Source organism: Pseudorasbora parva, chromosome 20 (genome assembly GCF_024679245.1).
Source record: "Pseudorasbora parva isolate DD20220531a chromosome 20, ASM2467924v1, whole genome shotgun sequence".
Lineage (NCBI taxonomy): Eukaryota > Metazoa > Chordata > Actinopteri > Cypriniformes > Gobionidae > Pseudorasbora > Pseudorasbora parva.
In genome coordinates, this window is record NC_090191.1 from 31,068,330 (window position 1) to 31,085,943 (window position 17,614).

The window sequence follows — 17,614 nt, forward strand, 5'->3', positions numbered from 1 at the left end:
GTGAAAACTGGTCAAAAGCGTCTCACAGTGCAAACCGAAAGAATAAAATGTGACTAGTCCATTCTGATCATGATTTATTAGTCTCAAGGTACCTTAAACAGGATGTCTCAACATGTTATTTCATTGCCAAAGCAATAGGAAAAGACCATAATCAAGGGAATAAAAGCTTTTTACAAGCATACAGGTTCAAGGGTTGCAGAACACTGTGCTAAAACACGATGCTACTAGGACATCACAGACTTGTCAACAGCAATCTGGCTGCTGTCACTGTCCAATAAAACCTCCATAAGGCTGACGAACGAGCGTGTCAGCGCGGCAAATTAAAGTGCTCTGACCTCATAGGAAGAATGCTTACCTAAAAATACCAGTGGGCTGTAATTCAGAGGGACAGGTGAGGTGTGCTATAGCTAAAGGAGACTACGTTTGGAACATTCATCATCGTCACATTTGATGAGCTCTGGTGCTTGGGCTGCATTTGATGGATGGGAGCATGTGTAATGCTAGCGGGGTAGCAACAGGAAGTAAATTTGGATGTGCCACTTTGAGCTGAGATGAGATTATATTATTGTCAGCCTTAAAAAGTACTAATGAACACTGAAAAGAAGTGCGTTGGATTTACATTATTTAATTGTGTACATCGGTCTCAAATGAGTCGACTGGTTAAACAAACATAATTTGAGAGACCTGTCTGTCTGTCAATACATGGGAAAATAAAGTAACTTGAGTTACTTATTTGAAAAAAAAAAACTGGTACTTTGTTGTAAATTTATAGTAAAGTAATGCTTTAGTTACTTTAAAGTAGTTACTTGAAAAAAGTAATCTGATAACATAACTCACATTACTAATGCATTACCCCAACACTGTATATAAAACAAAAATGTCAAAGAAATGGAGATTTAAAAATGCGAACCGCAAACTCCCTGTGCACTAATATACCTGCCAGACTCATAACTGCGACTGCAGATTGATGCATGACTAGGAGGCTTTATGAAAACTCACAGCAAGCCTTTCATCACTGTCAGGTCACGTTCTCTCTCCAGTCGCAGATATTTTTTTGAGTACTAGGAAAATTGTAACTTAATTTAAAAACTCTACCCCTTCTAAAATAATGGCACAAGTAACAACCAACATGTATACTATAAACAAACAAGTAAAAAAAACACTAAATAGTTTTTGTTTCTTCATTTGGTAATATACAGATGGATGTGATTGACACTGACCTCCTTTTGGTGTGTAGTTTGTTACATGATACCATCATATAATGTAAATACCATGAATATGGTGATTATGCAGTCTCATGGTAGGCCTATAGAATATTTATATTGCCATCTAATATGCCACTGTACCACGGAAACAACAGTCTCTGTTTTATAGGGCAAGTTTTCCTTAATCCATTTTTTCCAAAAGTTTTTGATAGTATTCTGAAAGTAGCAATTTGTATTAATGCAACGTGATTCAATTTTAACAGTGAGATGCACAGATCCTATATTCATGCAGAAATATCCTCTCTCGCCGTTCTAAATTTAATACATCCCCAGGGCTTAAAACCCCGATCAAAGTCAATCCAATCCCTCCAAACCCACCTGAGGCTCCATTGTAGAGGGACCTGTGACTGCGCTCAGAGATGGAGAGGCTGAAAGGTTTGGGTTTTTTAATGAGATGATAGTAGTAACAACTGGCAGGGCCGACTGCTTGCAGTCACACACCTGTGCCCTGCACGGCTGGTCTCATCAGTTTCTATTGACCAGTTTAATTGGCTCCAGTGGACAAGCAGAAGTTAGTGTGAGAAAGAGACCTCTGCATGTATTGATCCTGCTACTTCAAAATTCTCACACTAGCCAAAAATCTTACAGCCCTTTGGGTTTTAAGAAGGTCATGTGTAATGTCAGAGTCATGGGTTCATTTATTTAGACAACATCAGCAACAGTGGTGAAGGATAGCGGGTTAACTCCAGAAACAGCTGGTTTCATCTGATTATAATACTTCTCTCAACTCTGCTACTCTAATATAGAGAGGAAGCTTTTGTTTCATTCCATCAACTCCTTTTTGAGTTGATGGAACTTTTTTGACTTTTTAAAACAAACCAGCACTACACAATAAAGTCAGAAGCTGTTTCTCACCACACAAATAAAATAAAATAAAATATATATAGTATTAACTATTTGCATGTATTTGATTTTAAATAATCATATTTTCAAAAATGCATTTAAACTAATCCGAATAAATCTGTAAAATATGGTTAGCTGTGGTTATATTCAATTAGTTAAAGTATGAAGCAACATGGATTTATTGATGATAAATACAAATGGTTACTGTAATTAAAACACATTCAGTTTATTACTATAACAGAAATCGTACCCTTCAGTTTTTGAGTTATGTATGAATGACAAATATGCATCACATCAAGTATATTAGTTTGTTAATCCAAACAAATGGAAATTTCATAGGCAATTCAAATACATAGATTTTAATTTTGTGCATAAATTTATTTAATATTATAGTACTTATTAATATTTTGAATTAGCTAGTTTTAGTTTTCATTTTAATTTGAAAAGCTGCTTTATAAGTTAGGTTTGTTTTAAAAAAACATTTTTATTTCAGTTGTAGCTTTTACAATTTTAGTAGTAATTGTAAAATTCTCAAATAATTTTGAATTTTTTCTTTTTCTCTTTCATCTGGTATTTATATTTTATTTTATTGATCGAAAACAAGTTAGTTTTAGTTAAAGGTTCAATGGGAAATTGCACTCACTCGTGCATGTCATGTCACGTTAATATATCCGTCTGGTCATTCTAACAGTTGAACGTCAGTACCTTAACAAATGAATAAGATTTGTTAAAAACATTTGATTAAGTCTGTAACTAACTAAGCAAAGCTACTCCAGTACATGCATTTCCCATAATCGGTTTCCCGTTTTAGCCTTTGAAACCAACAAAACTAAAGATTGAAGTGATAATGCAACTTTATGACAGAACCCAAGTTATGAATTAACATTTAATTTCCAGGGAAATATCTCATCTTCCCACTCTCTTTGGTTATATAAGTTGAGATAAGTTGACTTTGGGTGGCTAAATTGTATTCCGCTGGCATTGCAGTGTGCACACGACAAGTGCACAATGGTAATGTGCCAGAGGATGACGAGAGAGAGTTAATTGGGTTTGCCCTCTCTCTTAGGGTGCATAGATTAAGAGGAATCATAAATTAACAGACCTATTGAGTCTTAATTGTGGCTGGTGAGTGGATATCTCACCCTCATTATGGCCTCTGTGCCTTTACCCTGGTGATCATCATTCAGGCATCACACAGAGACAGCTAAAGGTCATGTATTCCTGCCACACAATAAAGAAATTCATGAGGGCAAAGATACGGTCTATGCTTCAGTATGCAAAAACCATAGTGATTATATACCATTAGTGAGGTTGGCTAGGAAGCTGGTAAAAAGTGAATTTTGTAACTGGGCTTGAGTAAATTTCCATCTTTTTGATCTCACAAATTGAGTGACACTTTATGCATAAGATGATGGTGATGGATACAATGACAAATGTTTGCATTATATATTTATGATCATTCTACTTTAAATGAATCAGTTAATGAAGGTGACTTCTGAATTGAAAGCAGCATTTTTATGAAAAAAATTATATTTAATTATCATCGGTTTAGTAGACATAAGTCACATATTAATGAACATGTTGATATATCATTTAATAGCTCATACTTTTGTTGAATTTAACTGAGGTGTTTAACTGCGTCATTTGTTTGTACAAGGCTGCCCTCTGGTGTATATTTTGGACCACGAACTAGCTCTCAATTCATACCAAATCAGTCTGCTTATTTTTTACATTAAGCATGTGCATTAAGCTCTTACTCTGTTTATTTTTATAAAGCAATATAAAACTGGGCTGGGGTGAGATCAAAGTTTTTATTATCCTTATGTGCTATTTCAACAAATATATTGAATCAACAAAATGCCAAGAGAGCAGATGTGGTCATGCCAGAACTTAAATATTAGTACTTTAAATTAAAACAATTACATTTTAAGATTCAGAAAAACATTTAATCATTTAGTTAAGAATAATATAACAGTTCATGCACGAATTACATGATCAAAAAAAACAAATGTATTTCTTCATTACGCCCAGTCGCCCACCATCACAGCATTATTTAAGTTAAAACAGTTCAACCGAATTCTTAAAATACACTTGACCTTACTAGTGTTTCGGCGCCAAAGTCAAAATTTTAATATTTTATTTGCGTTTCAGATTAGAGTAAAACTTCACCTAGAAATTGTCTCTGCCAATTCTGTCCTGCTCCATCTGAGACTTGGCCTTCTTTTTTAGCAGTAGGATGTGTTCGGCGAACTCTCGCACTGCCCCGCGACCCGCCGTGCACTGGCAGGAGTACTTGGCAGCATTGAGCGCCACCACTGGGGCATCCAGGGGTACTGCACTTAGCCCTGCTAGGTTCAGGCACTCTACATCTGGCTCATCGGTCCCTGATACAAAGATGTTGGAACACAGATTGAGAAATACAGTCATTTTCATGGGTGTGTTTAAAGGGGCTATGTAAGAATTTTCATGTATTAAAGGGCACCTATTATGCCCCTTTTTACAAGATGTAATAAAAAAGTCTTAAGTGTCCCCAGTGTGCCTGTAAAGTTTCAGATCAAAATTCCTAAGAGATCATTTAATATACCATATAAATTAGCTGTTTTTTGTGTGTCCTTTAAGTGCAAAGGAGCTGCTGCTCCCCACCCCAGAGGGCGAAGCCTTTACAGCTCGTGAACACGCGAATGAAAACTAAAACATGATACATCTGTTTGGTTTTGATCATCTCTATCGTGGACACGCCCACCTGACATTGTAGTTCTTCATCATCATGAAATATTATCATCTACATGTGCTTTAAAGACATATCACTTTCAAACTTACAGTCTATGCTCTCAACTTGAGCACACACACCCGCGTGGTACACAGAGAGCTGGATGTCGGTGCGTCCGTGAGTATTAAACTACTAGACTAGTTCTCTTTCATGTGTTATTGTGATAAAACTGTCAAATGCAAGGTTATGTCAGAAACACACAAAGTTCACATGAAAACAGTTGGTTATGTATGTGCATGTATGCAGCAAGTACAGAAATCCTGTGTGTATGAACTTTAGTAGCTTTAATAAGAACATTTCTTACGTGAATGCTGCTGTAAATGCTGTGGCGAGGAGATAAACATGGCGGACTTTGTACAGCTCTCTGAGGGCGGGGTCTATGCTAATACGGCAGTGTCCGTCAACACTCGTGGGAGGGGCCTGTGAAAATGACATCACATTGCCCAGAATCTGCAAACAGCTTGTTCTGAGACACAGCTCATGATTTACGAGGATTAAAAAAAAGGAGTGGGTTCAACCATTATAGGGTGATTGTGTACACACACTGCCAACACATATTTATGTTCAAACACCATATGAAAGTACATTTTGCATAATAGGAGCTGTTTAATTGCTTTTAACAGCTTCTATTGAAAATTTTGAAAAACGAGACCTTCCCCAACTTCCTAGGATGTCTGATTTTTATGTGAAGGACTCTGCCGGGACAATCAAAAGGATGTTATGTTTAAATGTGCTCACGAGAGCCTCTGTTCAATGACAAATGAAATGAATGCTTATGCAATAATCAGGATATTGCCAAAAGACCTATTCTGTAATGTAAACGTGTCAGGCAAAGTAAAGGGATTCATTCAAACTATAGTCTCACATAGTCAGATCTATAGTCTTATCAAAATAGATTTTATAATCAAACCATCAGTGTAATTTTAATGACACCTATCTACACAATCGCTACTTTCTCACCGCAGTCGTTTTTGTTAGGTGTTTATTTTGTTATCGAGTAGAACACGTACAGCACATATTTAAATAACCATCTAAACGCTGCTCTCAGCAGTGTTGACAGCGTCAGATGTTCGTTAACAGTATATCGCTGCTAAGGTATTTCCAACATTTTACTTCTAATCAAAGAATGAACTTTGTCGTGAGTTTATCAGGGCTTTGAATCATGTTCAGCCTCATAAACAATAAATTGCTGCCGGCAGTTCACTTAATGGCCACCGGTATCACTAATAACAAAGGTTTCTGAATTCTACATATAGCCACTTTAAGTCATTCTAATAAATGATTATAATAGTATTATCGCATTTATGAGATAAAAGCTGAGAAAAGAAATAGCTTTAAGTATTCATTTTTTGATTCTGTATTATACATAAAAAATTTGTCCAAGACACACCATGGTGATACTGATTATGGCATTTGGCTGCCATAACTGGGAGAAACTGAGAGCTTTTGACTTACCCATGTATGCCACCTCTTTCCACTCCAGCCCTTTCTCCTTTATCAGTTTATTCACCATCTTCAGTTTTTCATCCACATTCTGCAGGACTGTACAGCCCATAATCTGGCAGAGTTTGTCAGCTAAGGCTTTTTTTATAGGGTTTTCTTCTATCAAAATCACCTAGAGGACATGAGGGGGAAAACATTGAACACACACACACACACACACACACACATTTATTTGACTATAATTAATAAATTAAATGGTTAATAATTTAATAATATGCTGGATGGCGTGTGATACTTAATGGCTGTATTACTGTAAAATTAGTTTCTATAGTTTCTAACTATAAATGTATCCAAACAGTTGTTTCCTTGTCTAATAAAACAATGTATTAAAGCATATTTGGTGTTTACATGGTTTCTACAAAATAAAAAGGAAATCAAGGCTAACACGGGTATGATGTCACTGACAGGTGACGCACAGACAAAACTTCTTATTTTTCTAGTTATAGATTTAAACATTCTTGTAAACATTATGTGATATTGGATAATGCAAGTACACAAGTCAACAATGGATGCTTGAATCCAAAAATCTTAGATATTGTGCCATCAACCATTTAATATTTTTTTCAATTATTGTTTTCTAGAGATTTAATTGATAACACTTTAATCTCCCTTTCGCAGTTTTTTTTTTTTGCATGTGTGTACTGGTCCTAAAAGATGTCCTAAAACTGGTCCTAAAACTCTCACTGTAATAACTTTTAACAGTTTTACAACTAATATAGTCAGCCATTTATTAATATTCATCTTTATTTTATTCTTCTCTACTTCACAGTTTTTTTTGTTTGTGCAAGTGTGTATTCACATGACCTATTAATCCTCTGTTAATTCTTTCTTTCACTAATACATCAGTCTCCGTAGAAACCGTCAAAAATTGCCAGTGCCGACTATATTTCAAGTCGTCACGACGGGGTATTGGGTAAAGTTTTCAATTAGCAATAATCGCGCCTCGGATAAACCTCATAGGCTACGATACTGCCACTGCGCAAAGATACCTGGTCAGAGGTGACATCTTAGGACTTGTGTATCTGAGCCCCTGTGATCATGAACGGTGACACCAGCAAAACTCGCTGAAATTTATCAAACTGCTCAATACTAGACATAAACTGTTAGGTAATTGCGGTATTAAAAGTAAAATATCAAGTTGTGCATATTAAAATAAAGTTTTGTTTCATTAAAAGACAAAAACAAGAGGCATCCCAGATGCATGATGGGATACGATGGGGCAAAGACAAAGGAGAGAGGGGTCTGTTGTTTTGTGGGGGTTGGTTAAGGTTGGGGGTGGGTAATAAAACTAGATGCCAAACAAGAATCACCTCCACTTCCTCTTTCATCAGCTTTTTGATGCCGAACTGGTCTCTGGTGTTGGTGGACACCATTTCCTCTCCATTCGCTGAGATGTAGATCTGCCCATCTGTCAAACATCCAGACACGTTACACAGCAGGAGCTTTACGACTTCCAGTTTGTCCTTACCGAAGTAGCCGAACCTAGGACAAATATACACACCCACAGACAGTTTGCTTAAATTCAGACTTTGCACTCTATGCAGTGTGGTTGTTTGCTAACATAAAGTTGCTTGGGAACTTGAAACACGCCTATTATCAACAAGGCTTCCATTTAGAGAGTTGGCTACATATTACATGTTCAATTACTTCCTTCAAATAGTAATGATGTGCAATTTACAGACAGTTACAGACAATGAAGTAGAATTTTTTTGTTTGTTTCTTCACCTCAGCACTCTTTGCTCAGCTACGGGCCAGTCTATGTCAACATCAATATCCACACTGAACTCTGGGAGCATCTCAAAGTAACACATTTTTCCACCCTGTGAAATGTAACACAAAAAAATGACAATCTGATTAAGTATATGGAGTATATGCTTTCTTGCCTATGTTTATGTCAAGACTTTTTTTTGTCACATATCAATAAGTTACTGATTTTAAACCCCAAAATTTTACCTGAAGGAGATCTTTTTCTATGAGTTCTCTGGTTGCAAAGTAAAAGGAGCCATTTTCACACAGCTCCCCATCCCAGTCCTGACGGCGCAGCCTCTTAGCCGGGTTCAGGTTCAGTGGTTTAGTAGTACGTTTCCCTGAAAAGAAAATAATAGGCAGTCTGTAATTTAAATAAATATTTAGAGTCACCAACATGTAATAAATTCAACGTAAACTACAAGTACAGGGTTTTATTTCATTTTTTTAAAGTCTCTTATGCTAATAAAGGTTGTATATATTTTATTAAAATAGTAAAACAGTAATAGTGTGAAATGTAATTGCAATTTTTACATATATTCAAAATGTAATTTATTGATGGCAAAGCTGAATTTTCAGCATTATTACGCCAGTCTTCCGTGTCACATGGTCCTTCAGAAATCATTCTAATATGCTGATTTGCTGCTTATGGTTCTTTGATGAATAGAAATAACAAAAGACCAGCATTTTGAAATAGTAATCTTTTGTGACATTATAAATGTCTTTAATATCACTTTTGAATCCTTGCTGAATAAAACACTGAAACTGAATATTCAGATTGCACTTCAACAAACCTTTCTTAACCTCTTGCCATCGAAAATGGTGTCGCCGGACCACAGAGAAGACAGAATCACACCCTTGTTTGGTCATGAGCTCCAGAGCCTCTTTGAGATGGTAAGGGTGCAGACATGGTGACGTGGCCTGGATGTTACAGATGACCTGCACATCTAATAGAGAACATCCCATTTTATTTAAGCATTCTGCTTTTACTATGTCCCATTTCATGAGCTCCAACATTTGCCATTGACAATCCTATCTCTATGTTTTTGAAAACAAGCGGAATCTAGCAAGGTTTTGAAGCTTGCAGCCTTGAGGAACAAGCTGTGTGTCTCTTGTTACAGGGATTATAGACTCTGTTTTTCATGTTTCATTCACAATGCAAATAAAGACAGTGGGTGAAGCCTTCCTGGTATGCGACAAAAAGTATGACAAAATATCAACATTTAAACTGGTTTGTGTGATTTCTATCTTTTTTGCTGGACGAGTGGACATACTTGTTTTACAAGCTCTAGTTTTTACACCGCTTATACAGAATTAAATAATCCATAGGCGGCTGTATATATGAAAAAACAACACCTAACCCTTAAAAAAATCTTACAAAAGGTTTCTCAGCTGATTTTTTTTTTATAGTAGTAGGTGTCCATAATAACATACTAAAGATTTACCAAAGTTTGACCACTAGAAAGGTTTAATTTTCAAGATGCCATCCAAGATGGGCAGGAAGCCCTTAAAATAACTCCTTCATTATTTGACCTAGCCAAATAATCCCATGTTTTCTGGGTCTACGAATCCATTTGACTGGCATAAATTGCATGATTACATACTTATGAAATACATAATTTTGTGAGATTACTGTAAGGTTTTATCTTTGTTTGTCTTGTTACCATGCAATGGAATTTGATTGCAGCAGAGCCTTATTTCCAACCTGGGTTTTGTCTACTGAACTCCTGAATGGCCTCCAGTGAGCTTGAAGAGTCTTTGGACACCTTTGGACTCCTCTTGTGCACTTCAGCACCCCAGGCCTGGGCCACTTTGGCGATCTCCTCATGATCAGTGGACACCCAAACACTGCAAAAACATGCACAGGACACAATATTGTACCACTGTCCTCCACCCCCCTTTAATGCAAAAGATAGAGATGTTATGTTTATAATTTTTAAAAAAGTAAACGGTACAAAAAATATATCAATAATATGTCCAATGTCATCAAAATATAAAGGAGGAAAAAAATATTTACCAATCAAAGGTTAAAGATAAAGGTAATAAAAAAATAATAGAAGACTAAGAATATGAGAGCAAGATATTTATACATCAATTAAGAAATGTTTAATTCTTTAAAAAAGACATGAAAGATTGGATTGTTGTTGGTGATTTGTTGATATAAAATTTCCAAATAAAATGTATAACATAGCGTTGTTTTAAATAGAGTTACAAGCATAGTGACCATAAATGTCTTAAAAAGTTATGGATATGCCTTGCTGGATATTATCATTAATAAAAGCCTCAACATTTTCCAAAGTTGTTTAGTATAACATGACCAAAATAAATGATAAACAGTTTCTGTGTGGACTTGACAAAATTAACATCTGCTATCTTAATATCAGTATTACATTTCTTATAATTTAAAGAACTGAAATCAATAACAGGTCTTTTCATTTAATGACATTTGTATTTCCAAATTTTACCTGTATGCTTATGAACATAAAGAGATTGGGCCACATAAGAAAGACGAGATAGTAAGCACAACTCTTTAGGCTTTAGTAAGCAAAACTTTTCCTTTAATAACGTTAGATAAATCTACTTGAAGCCAACAAATCCGTTTTTGTTGTTTCTTTTTGTAATAATTGGATTACAATTTGTAGCACTTAATTTTTCTATAACAACAAGGTATTTGTTCATGCTTTTAACAGCAATCCCACAGACCGAGGAAGCACTAAGTTACAACTTGTAATGGTTCACATTGATCACTACACTATCATATTGTACTAGTAACTTTACAGTGACGTAATATTTAATCACCTGTCAAAGACACCAGAGTCCAGAGCTGCTCTGATCACCCATCCGATCAGAGGAACACCGGCCAACATCTTGATGTTCTTCAGAGGTATGCCTTTACTTCCCCCACGGGCGAGAATAAGAGCAGAGATGTGTCTTGAATCGTCCGTGTTGACTTTTGGTCGTTTTGCGCAGGAATTGTCCTCATCACTGCCTTCGTATGCTCGCTTATTGTGTTTCCTCTTTGTTTTAGGCATTTGTGCGGCAAATCAATTGATATTTCCCAGTCATACAGGCAATCAAGCTTGTGATGTTAACACCATAGACACCGACACCATTCATTCTACCAAAACCACGTGACCAATGACGTCCGAAGTTTCGTTCTCACACCCCACGTGACTGATTCAAAAAAGGTGACAGCCAGGCTTTCTTTTACTGTCTGGACCAGTCTATGCTACGGACACAGGGCGCGCCCTTGTGGGTTGATATATATATAATTTTATTGGGTTGTTACTAGGAGTATGCAATGGAACAGATTGTTGTCATGCATTTAATATATTGACTAATTCATTAATTTATCCATTAATTCTTTTTTTTTTTTTTTGCTTTAAGATATTGCGTTGGTTGCAAATCATTTTTGCGAGCTCTGATTTGAAAAGAACATTTTCTGATACAACTGTGCTAAAAGCTTCACTGGTTCAGAAAGCTTCACTTCGCCATCACTAAATCAACCAGGCAAAATCGCGCAGGGTGTTTATTTCATTCCAAAGCAATAACCATATCCATTAAACTTATACTACGTCCTAAAAGTATGTACTCTATTTGTGAAGAAAACTGCTGAAAACTAAAAACTTGTTGGTCTTTAATGCAGAGACTCTCCTCATGTGTTTGCAGTTTAAATATAATGATGCATTAAAAGTTAATGGCCAAACGTGTCATTACAATAGTTCTCAATGCTGCTGCAGATGAAATATAATGTGGACAACACTGAATAAATATATATTTTGTCAGGATAAATACTGATAGTTGGTCATTCAAACCCCTTCTCTACTTAACCATCGGACTCGCACACCCGCCATGTTTGTAGTTTTGTAACACTTTTAATCCGCGTTTGTAGTTCTAATCGAATCCTCGTAGTGGTGAACGAACTGAAAATGAACGACTCTCTTAAAAGAATTCCATGAATGGATCATTTTAGTTTTCATAAATTCTTATGATCTTTAATGTGTCCTAAATAAGTTATTGTAATTAATCAATGCACTTATCTTTTTTCCTTATATCTTATATTATACAATAATATCAGTCCCCGTAGAGACCGTCAAAAATTGCCAGTGCCGACTATATTTCAAGTCGTCACGGCGGGGTATTGGGTAAAGTTTTCAATTAGCAATAATCGCGCCTCGGATAAACCTCATAGGCTACGATGCTGCCACTGCGCAAAGCTGACGTACCTACAGCCAGACAGGGGAACTGATCGAACAGCACACCAGTTTACTCAACGGTAAGTGTTTTAACTTTTCCTTTCGCGCAGACAGAGTCACTACGGACTGAGATATTCACTCGAAATGCTGCAGCAAAAGCAAGTCATGAAAAAAAAATTGTTTACATGTATGTTTTTAACAAAAGTATAGACGATTGGATGACCTCGCGCAGTGCATGATGGGATACACAGCAGTTTTTAAGCATACGCGGAACAAAGTGGCTCAAATTCTTTACGAACATACTTTTTGACATAGATGCACACGCGTAAATAAAAGCCCATTTTCTCTGCGGTCAGTGACTGTGCAATACATTGATTCCTCGTTTCTTTCATCATCTATAATGTGCAGCCTGCTTTTGATATCAGAACTGCAAGTGTCCGCCAGAGGGCGGTATTTACTCTCTTAAAAAACAATTACTCCCCATTGACAATGCCATCAGTTATTAAGTTAGTAAAGCTGTTTAAAATTGTTTACATTTATAAACAATAAATACTTAAAAGTGAATTTAACATCAAATAAAGCGGGACAGGTGATATTTTGTGTTGTTGCAGCTGATGGGATTCATTAGTTTGTCATTCGAATATCATACCTATGAAAAAAGTTGGATAGAATATAAAACCTGGTTGTTTCTTCGTATCGTGTAATTATTCTAACGATATTAAAATGAACGTAATAGCGTAATCACTCATTTAAACCGTTCAGAGCGTTCACTTTTGGTCTATTTTTCATGCTCCTGACTAAACAATCGACATTACCAGTTCTTAATTAACGTTATACACGACCCAATATAATACAAACAGTCTTGTGATGTTTACCTGCCTTACTCTTCGATAATCAACGTTTGAGATGCTCTTGAGGCTTGCTTATCACAAAGCGGATGTTTGAGGAAATGCGTATACTCTGTTTACGTCTGTAAGGTAATTACACAGTAGGCTACACCAGCAGAGGTCTCCACACATGTAGTTTAACCAGTTCACCACCAGAGGTCTCCACACATGTAGTTTTACCAGTTCACCAGCAGAGGTCTCCACACATGCAGTTTTACCAGTTCACCAGCAGAGGTCTCCACACATGTAGTTTTACCAGTTCACCAGCAGAGGTCTCCACGAACACTTTCACCAGCAGGGATCAGCACCAATCACCACTCAATCCTTCTGATATGCACGTTTCTCAGTGCAGTTTGTTACTAGACATTTTCACTGTTTTACCTGTGATATTATAAGGAATTGCGTTATTTTTCATTAATTCTATTTGCTCTTGATTATTTTCTTGGATCATTTCACTTCAGCTTTATTAATAGGCTTAACTCAAAGGCACAATATGTAATTTTTCGCCTTTATCGTTTATTCAAAACAAAGGCGTAACTTGATGACACCTTGACTTCATGGAGCTTTCATTAGCACTTCCGCTTCAGCACTGTTTTATCATATTAAATACATCTGAAAGTATTTAATATGATAGTTTGATATGATAGTGTAATGATAGATTTAATATGATTGTGTATTTAATAATAGTTTTTATTGTTATCATATATGATAACAATGAAAGTTTTCTTTCGATGAATGTATTCAAACCTTTGCTCACCTGTCTAATAAAAGACATAATATATAAAAGTCTTTGGTAAAAAAACAAACAAACAAAAAAACAACGTACAATGTTATTGATGTACGACGCATGGATACGTTCAGTGTCCTGGTTAAAATTGCTAATTTCTCTGGATTTAAACAATCTTGGAAACATTTGGGATATTGTAAGTACACAAGTCAACAACATAGATAATAATGTTCTAGTGGTTTTTTGATATTTTTATCAAAAAATCTTACATAATGTGCATTTAATTCATGCATTAGGTTAAATTCGAGTTAACTGAAATAATAATAAATAAAAAACAGAGAGGAAAGCAGATGCTTTATTGAGCACATATACTGTTTATTACAGAACAAACAAAAAACTCAGGTTTAATGAAGTGCGAACCATATTCTCATTGTCCATAGTACAATAATGATCATTAGCCTACTTAATATATTTTGTGGAGCTCTTTTAAATTACACATTATTTGAAGATCAACAATTATAGAAAACCATCCATTATAATGTCTCACGTTATACCATCATCTGTGAGAATGATCAAGGAACAGAAGAGAACATAGAAAAGAGCCTGACACGGACTTAAAGAAAGACAGGTGAAAAGAGCTAACCAGGCCATTTGTCATGTGACAGGTAGATTTGGTCCACCCTCAGGGGTGAGGAACTGCACTTTGGGCACGGCGAGGGCCGAATTGTTTCGGCGCATGGAGTTGCCTTTGCGCATGGAGTTGTTGCGGCGCATGGAGTTCCTCTTGCGCAAGGAGTTCTGGTGTGACAGCTCGCTCTTCTGGAGCGTCTGAATCAGGATAGAGGGCTTCTCGTCCAGCTCGCGGGCGCTGCAGCGCGGCGTGGCCACTTTGACCGTGTTCCCAAACTTCGAGTAGTCCACCGAGTACACGCCCTCTTCCTCGGTCACTATAGGCACGAAGCGGTGGCCCCACTGGATCTCCTCGGTCACGTACGAGGTGCGAGCCTGAGTGGTAATGCCTGTGGTTTCCACCACCCCTTCCAGGATAACGATGACCTCCAGGTCGCTACACTGCAGCTCCATCGCCGAGAGATCGTACAGAGGGCTGTCCTTATCGATGACGTGACAGATGATCAGAGGCGCCAACAGGAAGATGCTGTTGCTGGCCACCACACTCTCCGTCTGGACGTCGATCTGGTGGATGGGTATGACCTCGCCCTCCGGCGTGGTGGTCTTTCTGACCACTTGGAGGCGCACGGCGGCATTGATGATCATGCTTTTGCGCAGGTCGCCCACCCGGATCATGAAGCACAGGCGGTTGTTGCGTACGGCGATGACGGCGTTCCGGCTGAAGATGAGGGTCTCGGCCCGCCGGTGGGACTGGGCGGTCTTCATGAAGATGCAGCCGAGCATGACGGCGTTAATTATTAGACCGATGATGTTTTGTAATATGAGCATTGTGATGGCTGCGGTACACTGCTCCGTTATCATACGCCCTCCGAAACCTATTGTCACTTGCACCTCGATGGAGAAGAGGAAGGCAGAGGTGAAAGAGCTGGAAAAGATGAAGAGAAGTCACCAAACGGTTTTAGGCTTTTCAAATTTTTCCATATAACAACATTATCCACATTTTAAAAAGCACTTATTTAATGATTTCTATACAACACACATTTATCACTACATAGTTCCCATAATTTGAAGTATGAAAAGTAGAAATAATAAACAACAACTAGGTCTCTCTAAACAGTAAAAACAAAAAAACAAAAAAAGTTGCTGCCTTATATTTTTAAGTACAATCAACTTGAATGTTTAACTAATTTCAACTTAAATTATCTAACTTTAAAAATGAGTTGAATCTTGAAACTTATAAAAGTATAAAAGTTGATTTAAAAAAAGAATAAGAATTTCTTAACTTATTTTGATGAGTTAAAGCAATGTAAACACATAATGTTCTCATAAGATAATGTTATTTTTACAGTATAGATAGATATATAGATTGATTATATTTTTTCACAGAATAGATAGATATACATTTAATAAACAGATGCATCTCAGTTTACATTTACATTTTTAACTTGACTTTTTTAAAATAATGCCTAATATATAATTTATAAATTTCAGTCATTAGATTTGTATATCTATATCTATCATCACTTTATATTTATTTATAAAATTAATAATTATATAATCTATATAATTATTTAGAATGTATAAATATATTATTTAACATTTAAAATGTATAAATGTAATGCGATTTACATGAATGCCAGAGTGAAGAAGAATAAACATATAGTACTTCATTCTTTATTCTTTTCATATTCCTTTTTCATCAACATCTTCTTTATGCTGTCATCTAATACATTATATCTGTAAGCGTTTTGACATGTTTGGAACATTTTTGACTGAACATTATAGTCTCCTTCCTTACAAACGTCAAAGCAGACTCTTCTGATGTCTGTTACTGAACATTTAGCCAAATGATTTGAGCCCACTTACTTGACGTTAGTGACACATTGCTGTATGACAGGTTTTCTGTCCAGATCCCCGTGCGCAAACGCCACCAGCCACCAACCCATAGCGAACAGCAGCCAGCTGCACAGGAACGTCATTGTGAAAATGACCAGGGTGAAGCGCCATTTGAGATCTACCAAAGTAGTGAACACGTCCTGCAGGAATCTGCCCTGCTCGCGGATGTTCTTGTGGGCCAGGTTGCACGCTCCGCTCTTGGCGATGAAGCGCGCTTTGTTCACGCGGTCCCTGAACACGGGCTTACGGGGGACCCGCGACACGAGTCCCGGGAGCGCGAACTCTTCAGGAATGATGCTTTTACGCGGCAACATTATTTGGGCATGTCACTGCAGACGCTCAGAAATAAAGCCTCGCCAACGGCTGTCAAACGCGCAGTTCCAGTTTAATAACCATCCTGCCCTCTAACTCTGTTTAAGTAGCATTAACTAAAGAAAAGCATTTTACATCTATCAGACCTTAATCTGTGTCCTTGTGTAAGTTCATACAATAAACACTACATAAAGAGCAGAACACGCACCACCGCTAAAAGGCATCAAAAAGTATCTTTCTGATGGTTGTGCAGCGCTCTACAGGTCTTGACGCACATGGGCGGTACATGAGGACTGTCCTGCTGCCTCCAAGAAACATTCACCCTGCAGAGGAGAGTCTTTTACTTAAAACTATTTTAAAAGATTGCATTATTTATATCAACCCTTATTTCATAGAAAAAAATCAATATACTAAATTACAAACCAAAGTAAAATCGAGTTCATGAAGTAGGCCTACCTATATATAAAATATATATTTGTGTGTGTGTGTGTATGTGTGTGTGTGTGTGTGTGTGTGTGTGTACTGACATTGTACTGTAAGAATGAAAGGGTTTTCTAACTGGAGTCCAGAGACTTTTTGAGGGCCACAAGAGGGAGCTAGAGAGCAAATACAAAATTTTATATTTTATATTGTACTTAAAGCCACAATATGTAAGCTTTCGCTTACTCAAAAGAAAGGTGGAGCTTGATGACTCCTGGATTTCGCAGAGCTTTTATTATGCCGCAGATGACCGCTTCTAGCCTAGAAATCTAGACGCACCCTAGCGGCAGCAAATTTAATTTGCCCGCAAGTGTCGTCTAGGAACTCTCAATACACATCTGAGCTGTATTCCTCACAAT

General features: G+C 36.9%; 2 protein-coding genes and 2 non-coding genes across 4 annotated transcripts; all 4 read right to left on the reverse strand.

Annotated features, from left to right (window-relative positions):
* Window positions 1-1,885: 1,885 nt before the first annotated feature.
* On the reverse strand, window positions 1,886-11,292 carry cmasa (cytidine monophosphate N-acetylneuraminic acid synthetase a). Its single transcript, XM_067427319.1, has 8 exons — window positions 10,927-11,292; window positions 9,833-9,975; window positions 8,922-9,074; window positions 8,335-8,468; window positions 8,107-8,201; window positions 7,692-7,863; window positions 6,334-6,493; window positions 1,886-4,492 (listed from the first exon to the last, which is right to left on the reverse strand). The coding sequence occupies exons 1-8, from the start codon at window positions 11,157-11,159 to the stop codon at window positions 4,278-4,280; spliced, it is 1,305 nt and encodes a 434-aa protein (XP_067283420.1). The 5' UTR covers window positions 11,160-11,292; the 3' UTR covers window positions 1,886-4,277.
* On the reverse strand, window positions 7,228-7,368 carry LOC137050135 (U4 spliceosomal RNA). Its single transcript, XR_010899890.1, has one exon. It is a non-coding gene; the product is annotated as a U4 spliceosomal RNA (small nuclear RNA).
* A 913-nt stretch (window positions 11,293-12,205) lies between the features above and the next one.
* Window positions 12,206-12,346, reverse strand: LOC137050136 (U4 spliceosomal RNA). The gene has a single exon (XR_010899891.1). It is a non-coding gene; the product is annotated as a U4 spliceosomal RNA (small nuclear RNA).
* A 1,933-nt stretch (window positions 12,347-14,279) lies between these two features.
* kcnj8 (potassium inwardly rectifying channel subfamily J member 8) lies at window positions 14,280-17,182 on the reverse strand. Its single transcript, XM_067427320.1, has 2 exons — window positions 16,434-17,182; window positions 14,280-15,492 (listed from the first exon to the last, which is right to left on the reverse strand). Exons 1-2 carry the CDS (start codon window positions 16,775-16,777, stop codon window positions 14,592-14,594), a joined length of 1,245 nt encoding a protein of 414 aa, XP_067283421.1. The 5' UTR covers window positions 16,778-17,182; the 3' UTR covers window positions 14,280-14,591.
* Window positions 17,183-17,614: the final 432 nt, after the last annotated feature.

Coding starts and splice junctions, on each gene's coding strand:
- cmasa (XM_067427319.1), bottom strand. CDS start 11,159: ATGCCTAAAACAAAGAGGAAACACAATAAGCGAGCATACGAAGGCAGT. Junction 7,864..8,106: donor GCTGAGCAAAGAGTGCTGAG/GTGAAGAAACAA, acceptor TATTTGTCCTAG/GTTCGGCTACTTCGGTAAGG. Junction 4,493..6,333: donor GAAAGAGGTGGCATACATGG/GTAAGTCAAAAG, acceptor TCTTTGTATCAG/GGACCGATGAGCCAGATGTA.
- kcnj8 (XM_067427320.1), bottom strand. CDS start 16,777: ATGTTGCCGCGTAAAAGCATCATTCCTGAAGAGTTCGCGCTCCCGGGA. Junction 15,493..16,433: donor CAATGTGTCACTAACGTCAA/GTAAGTGGGCTC, acceptor CATCTTTTCCAG/CTCTTTCACCTCTGCCTTCC.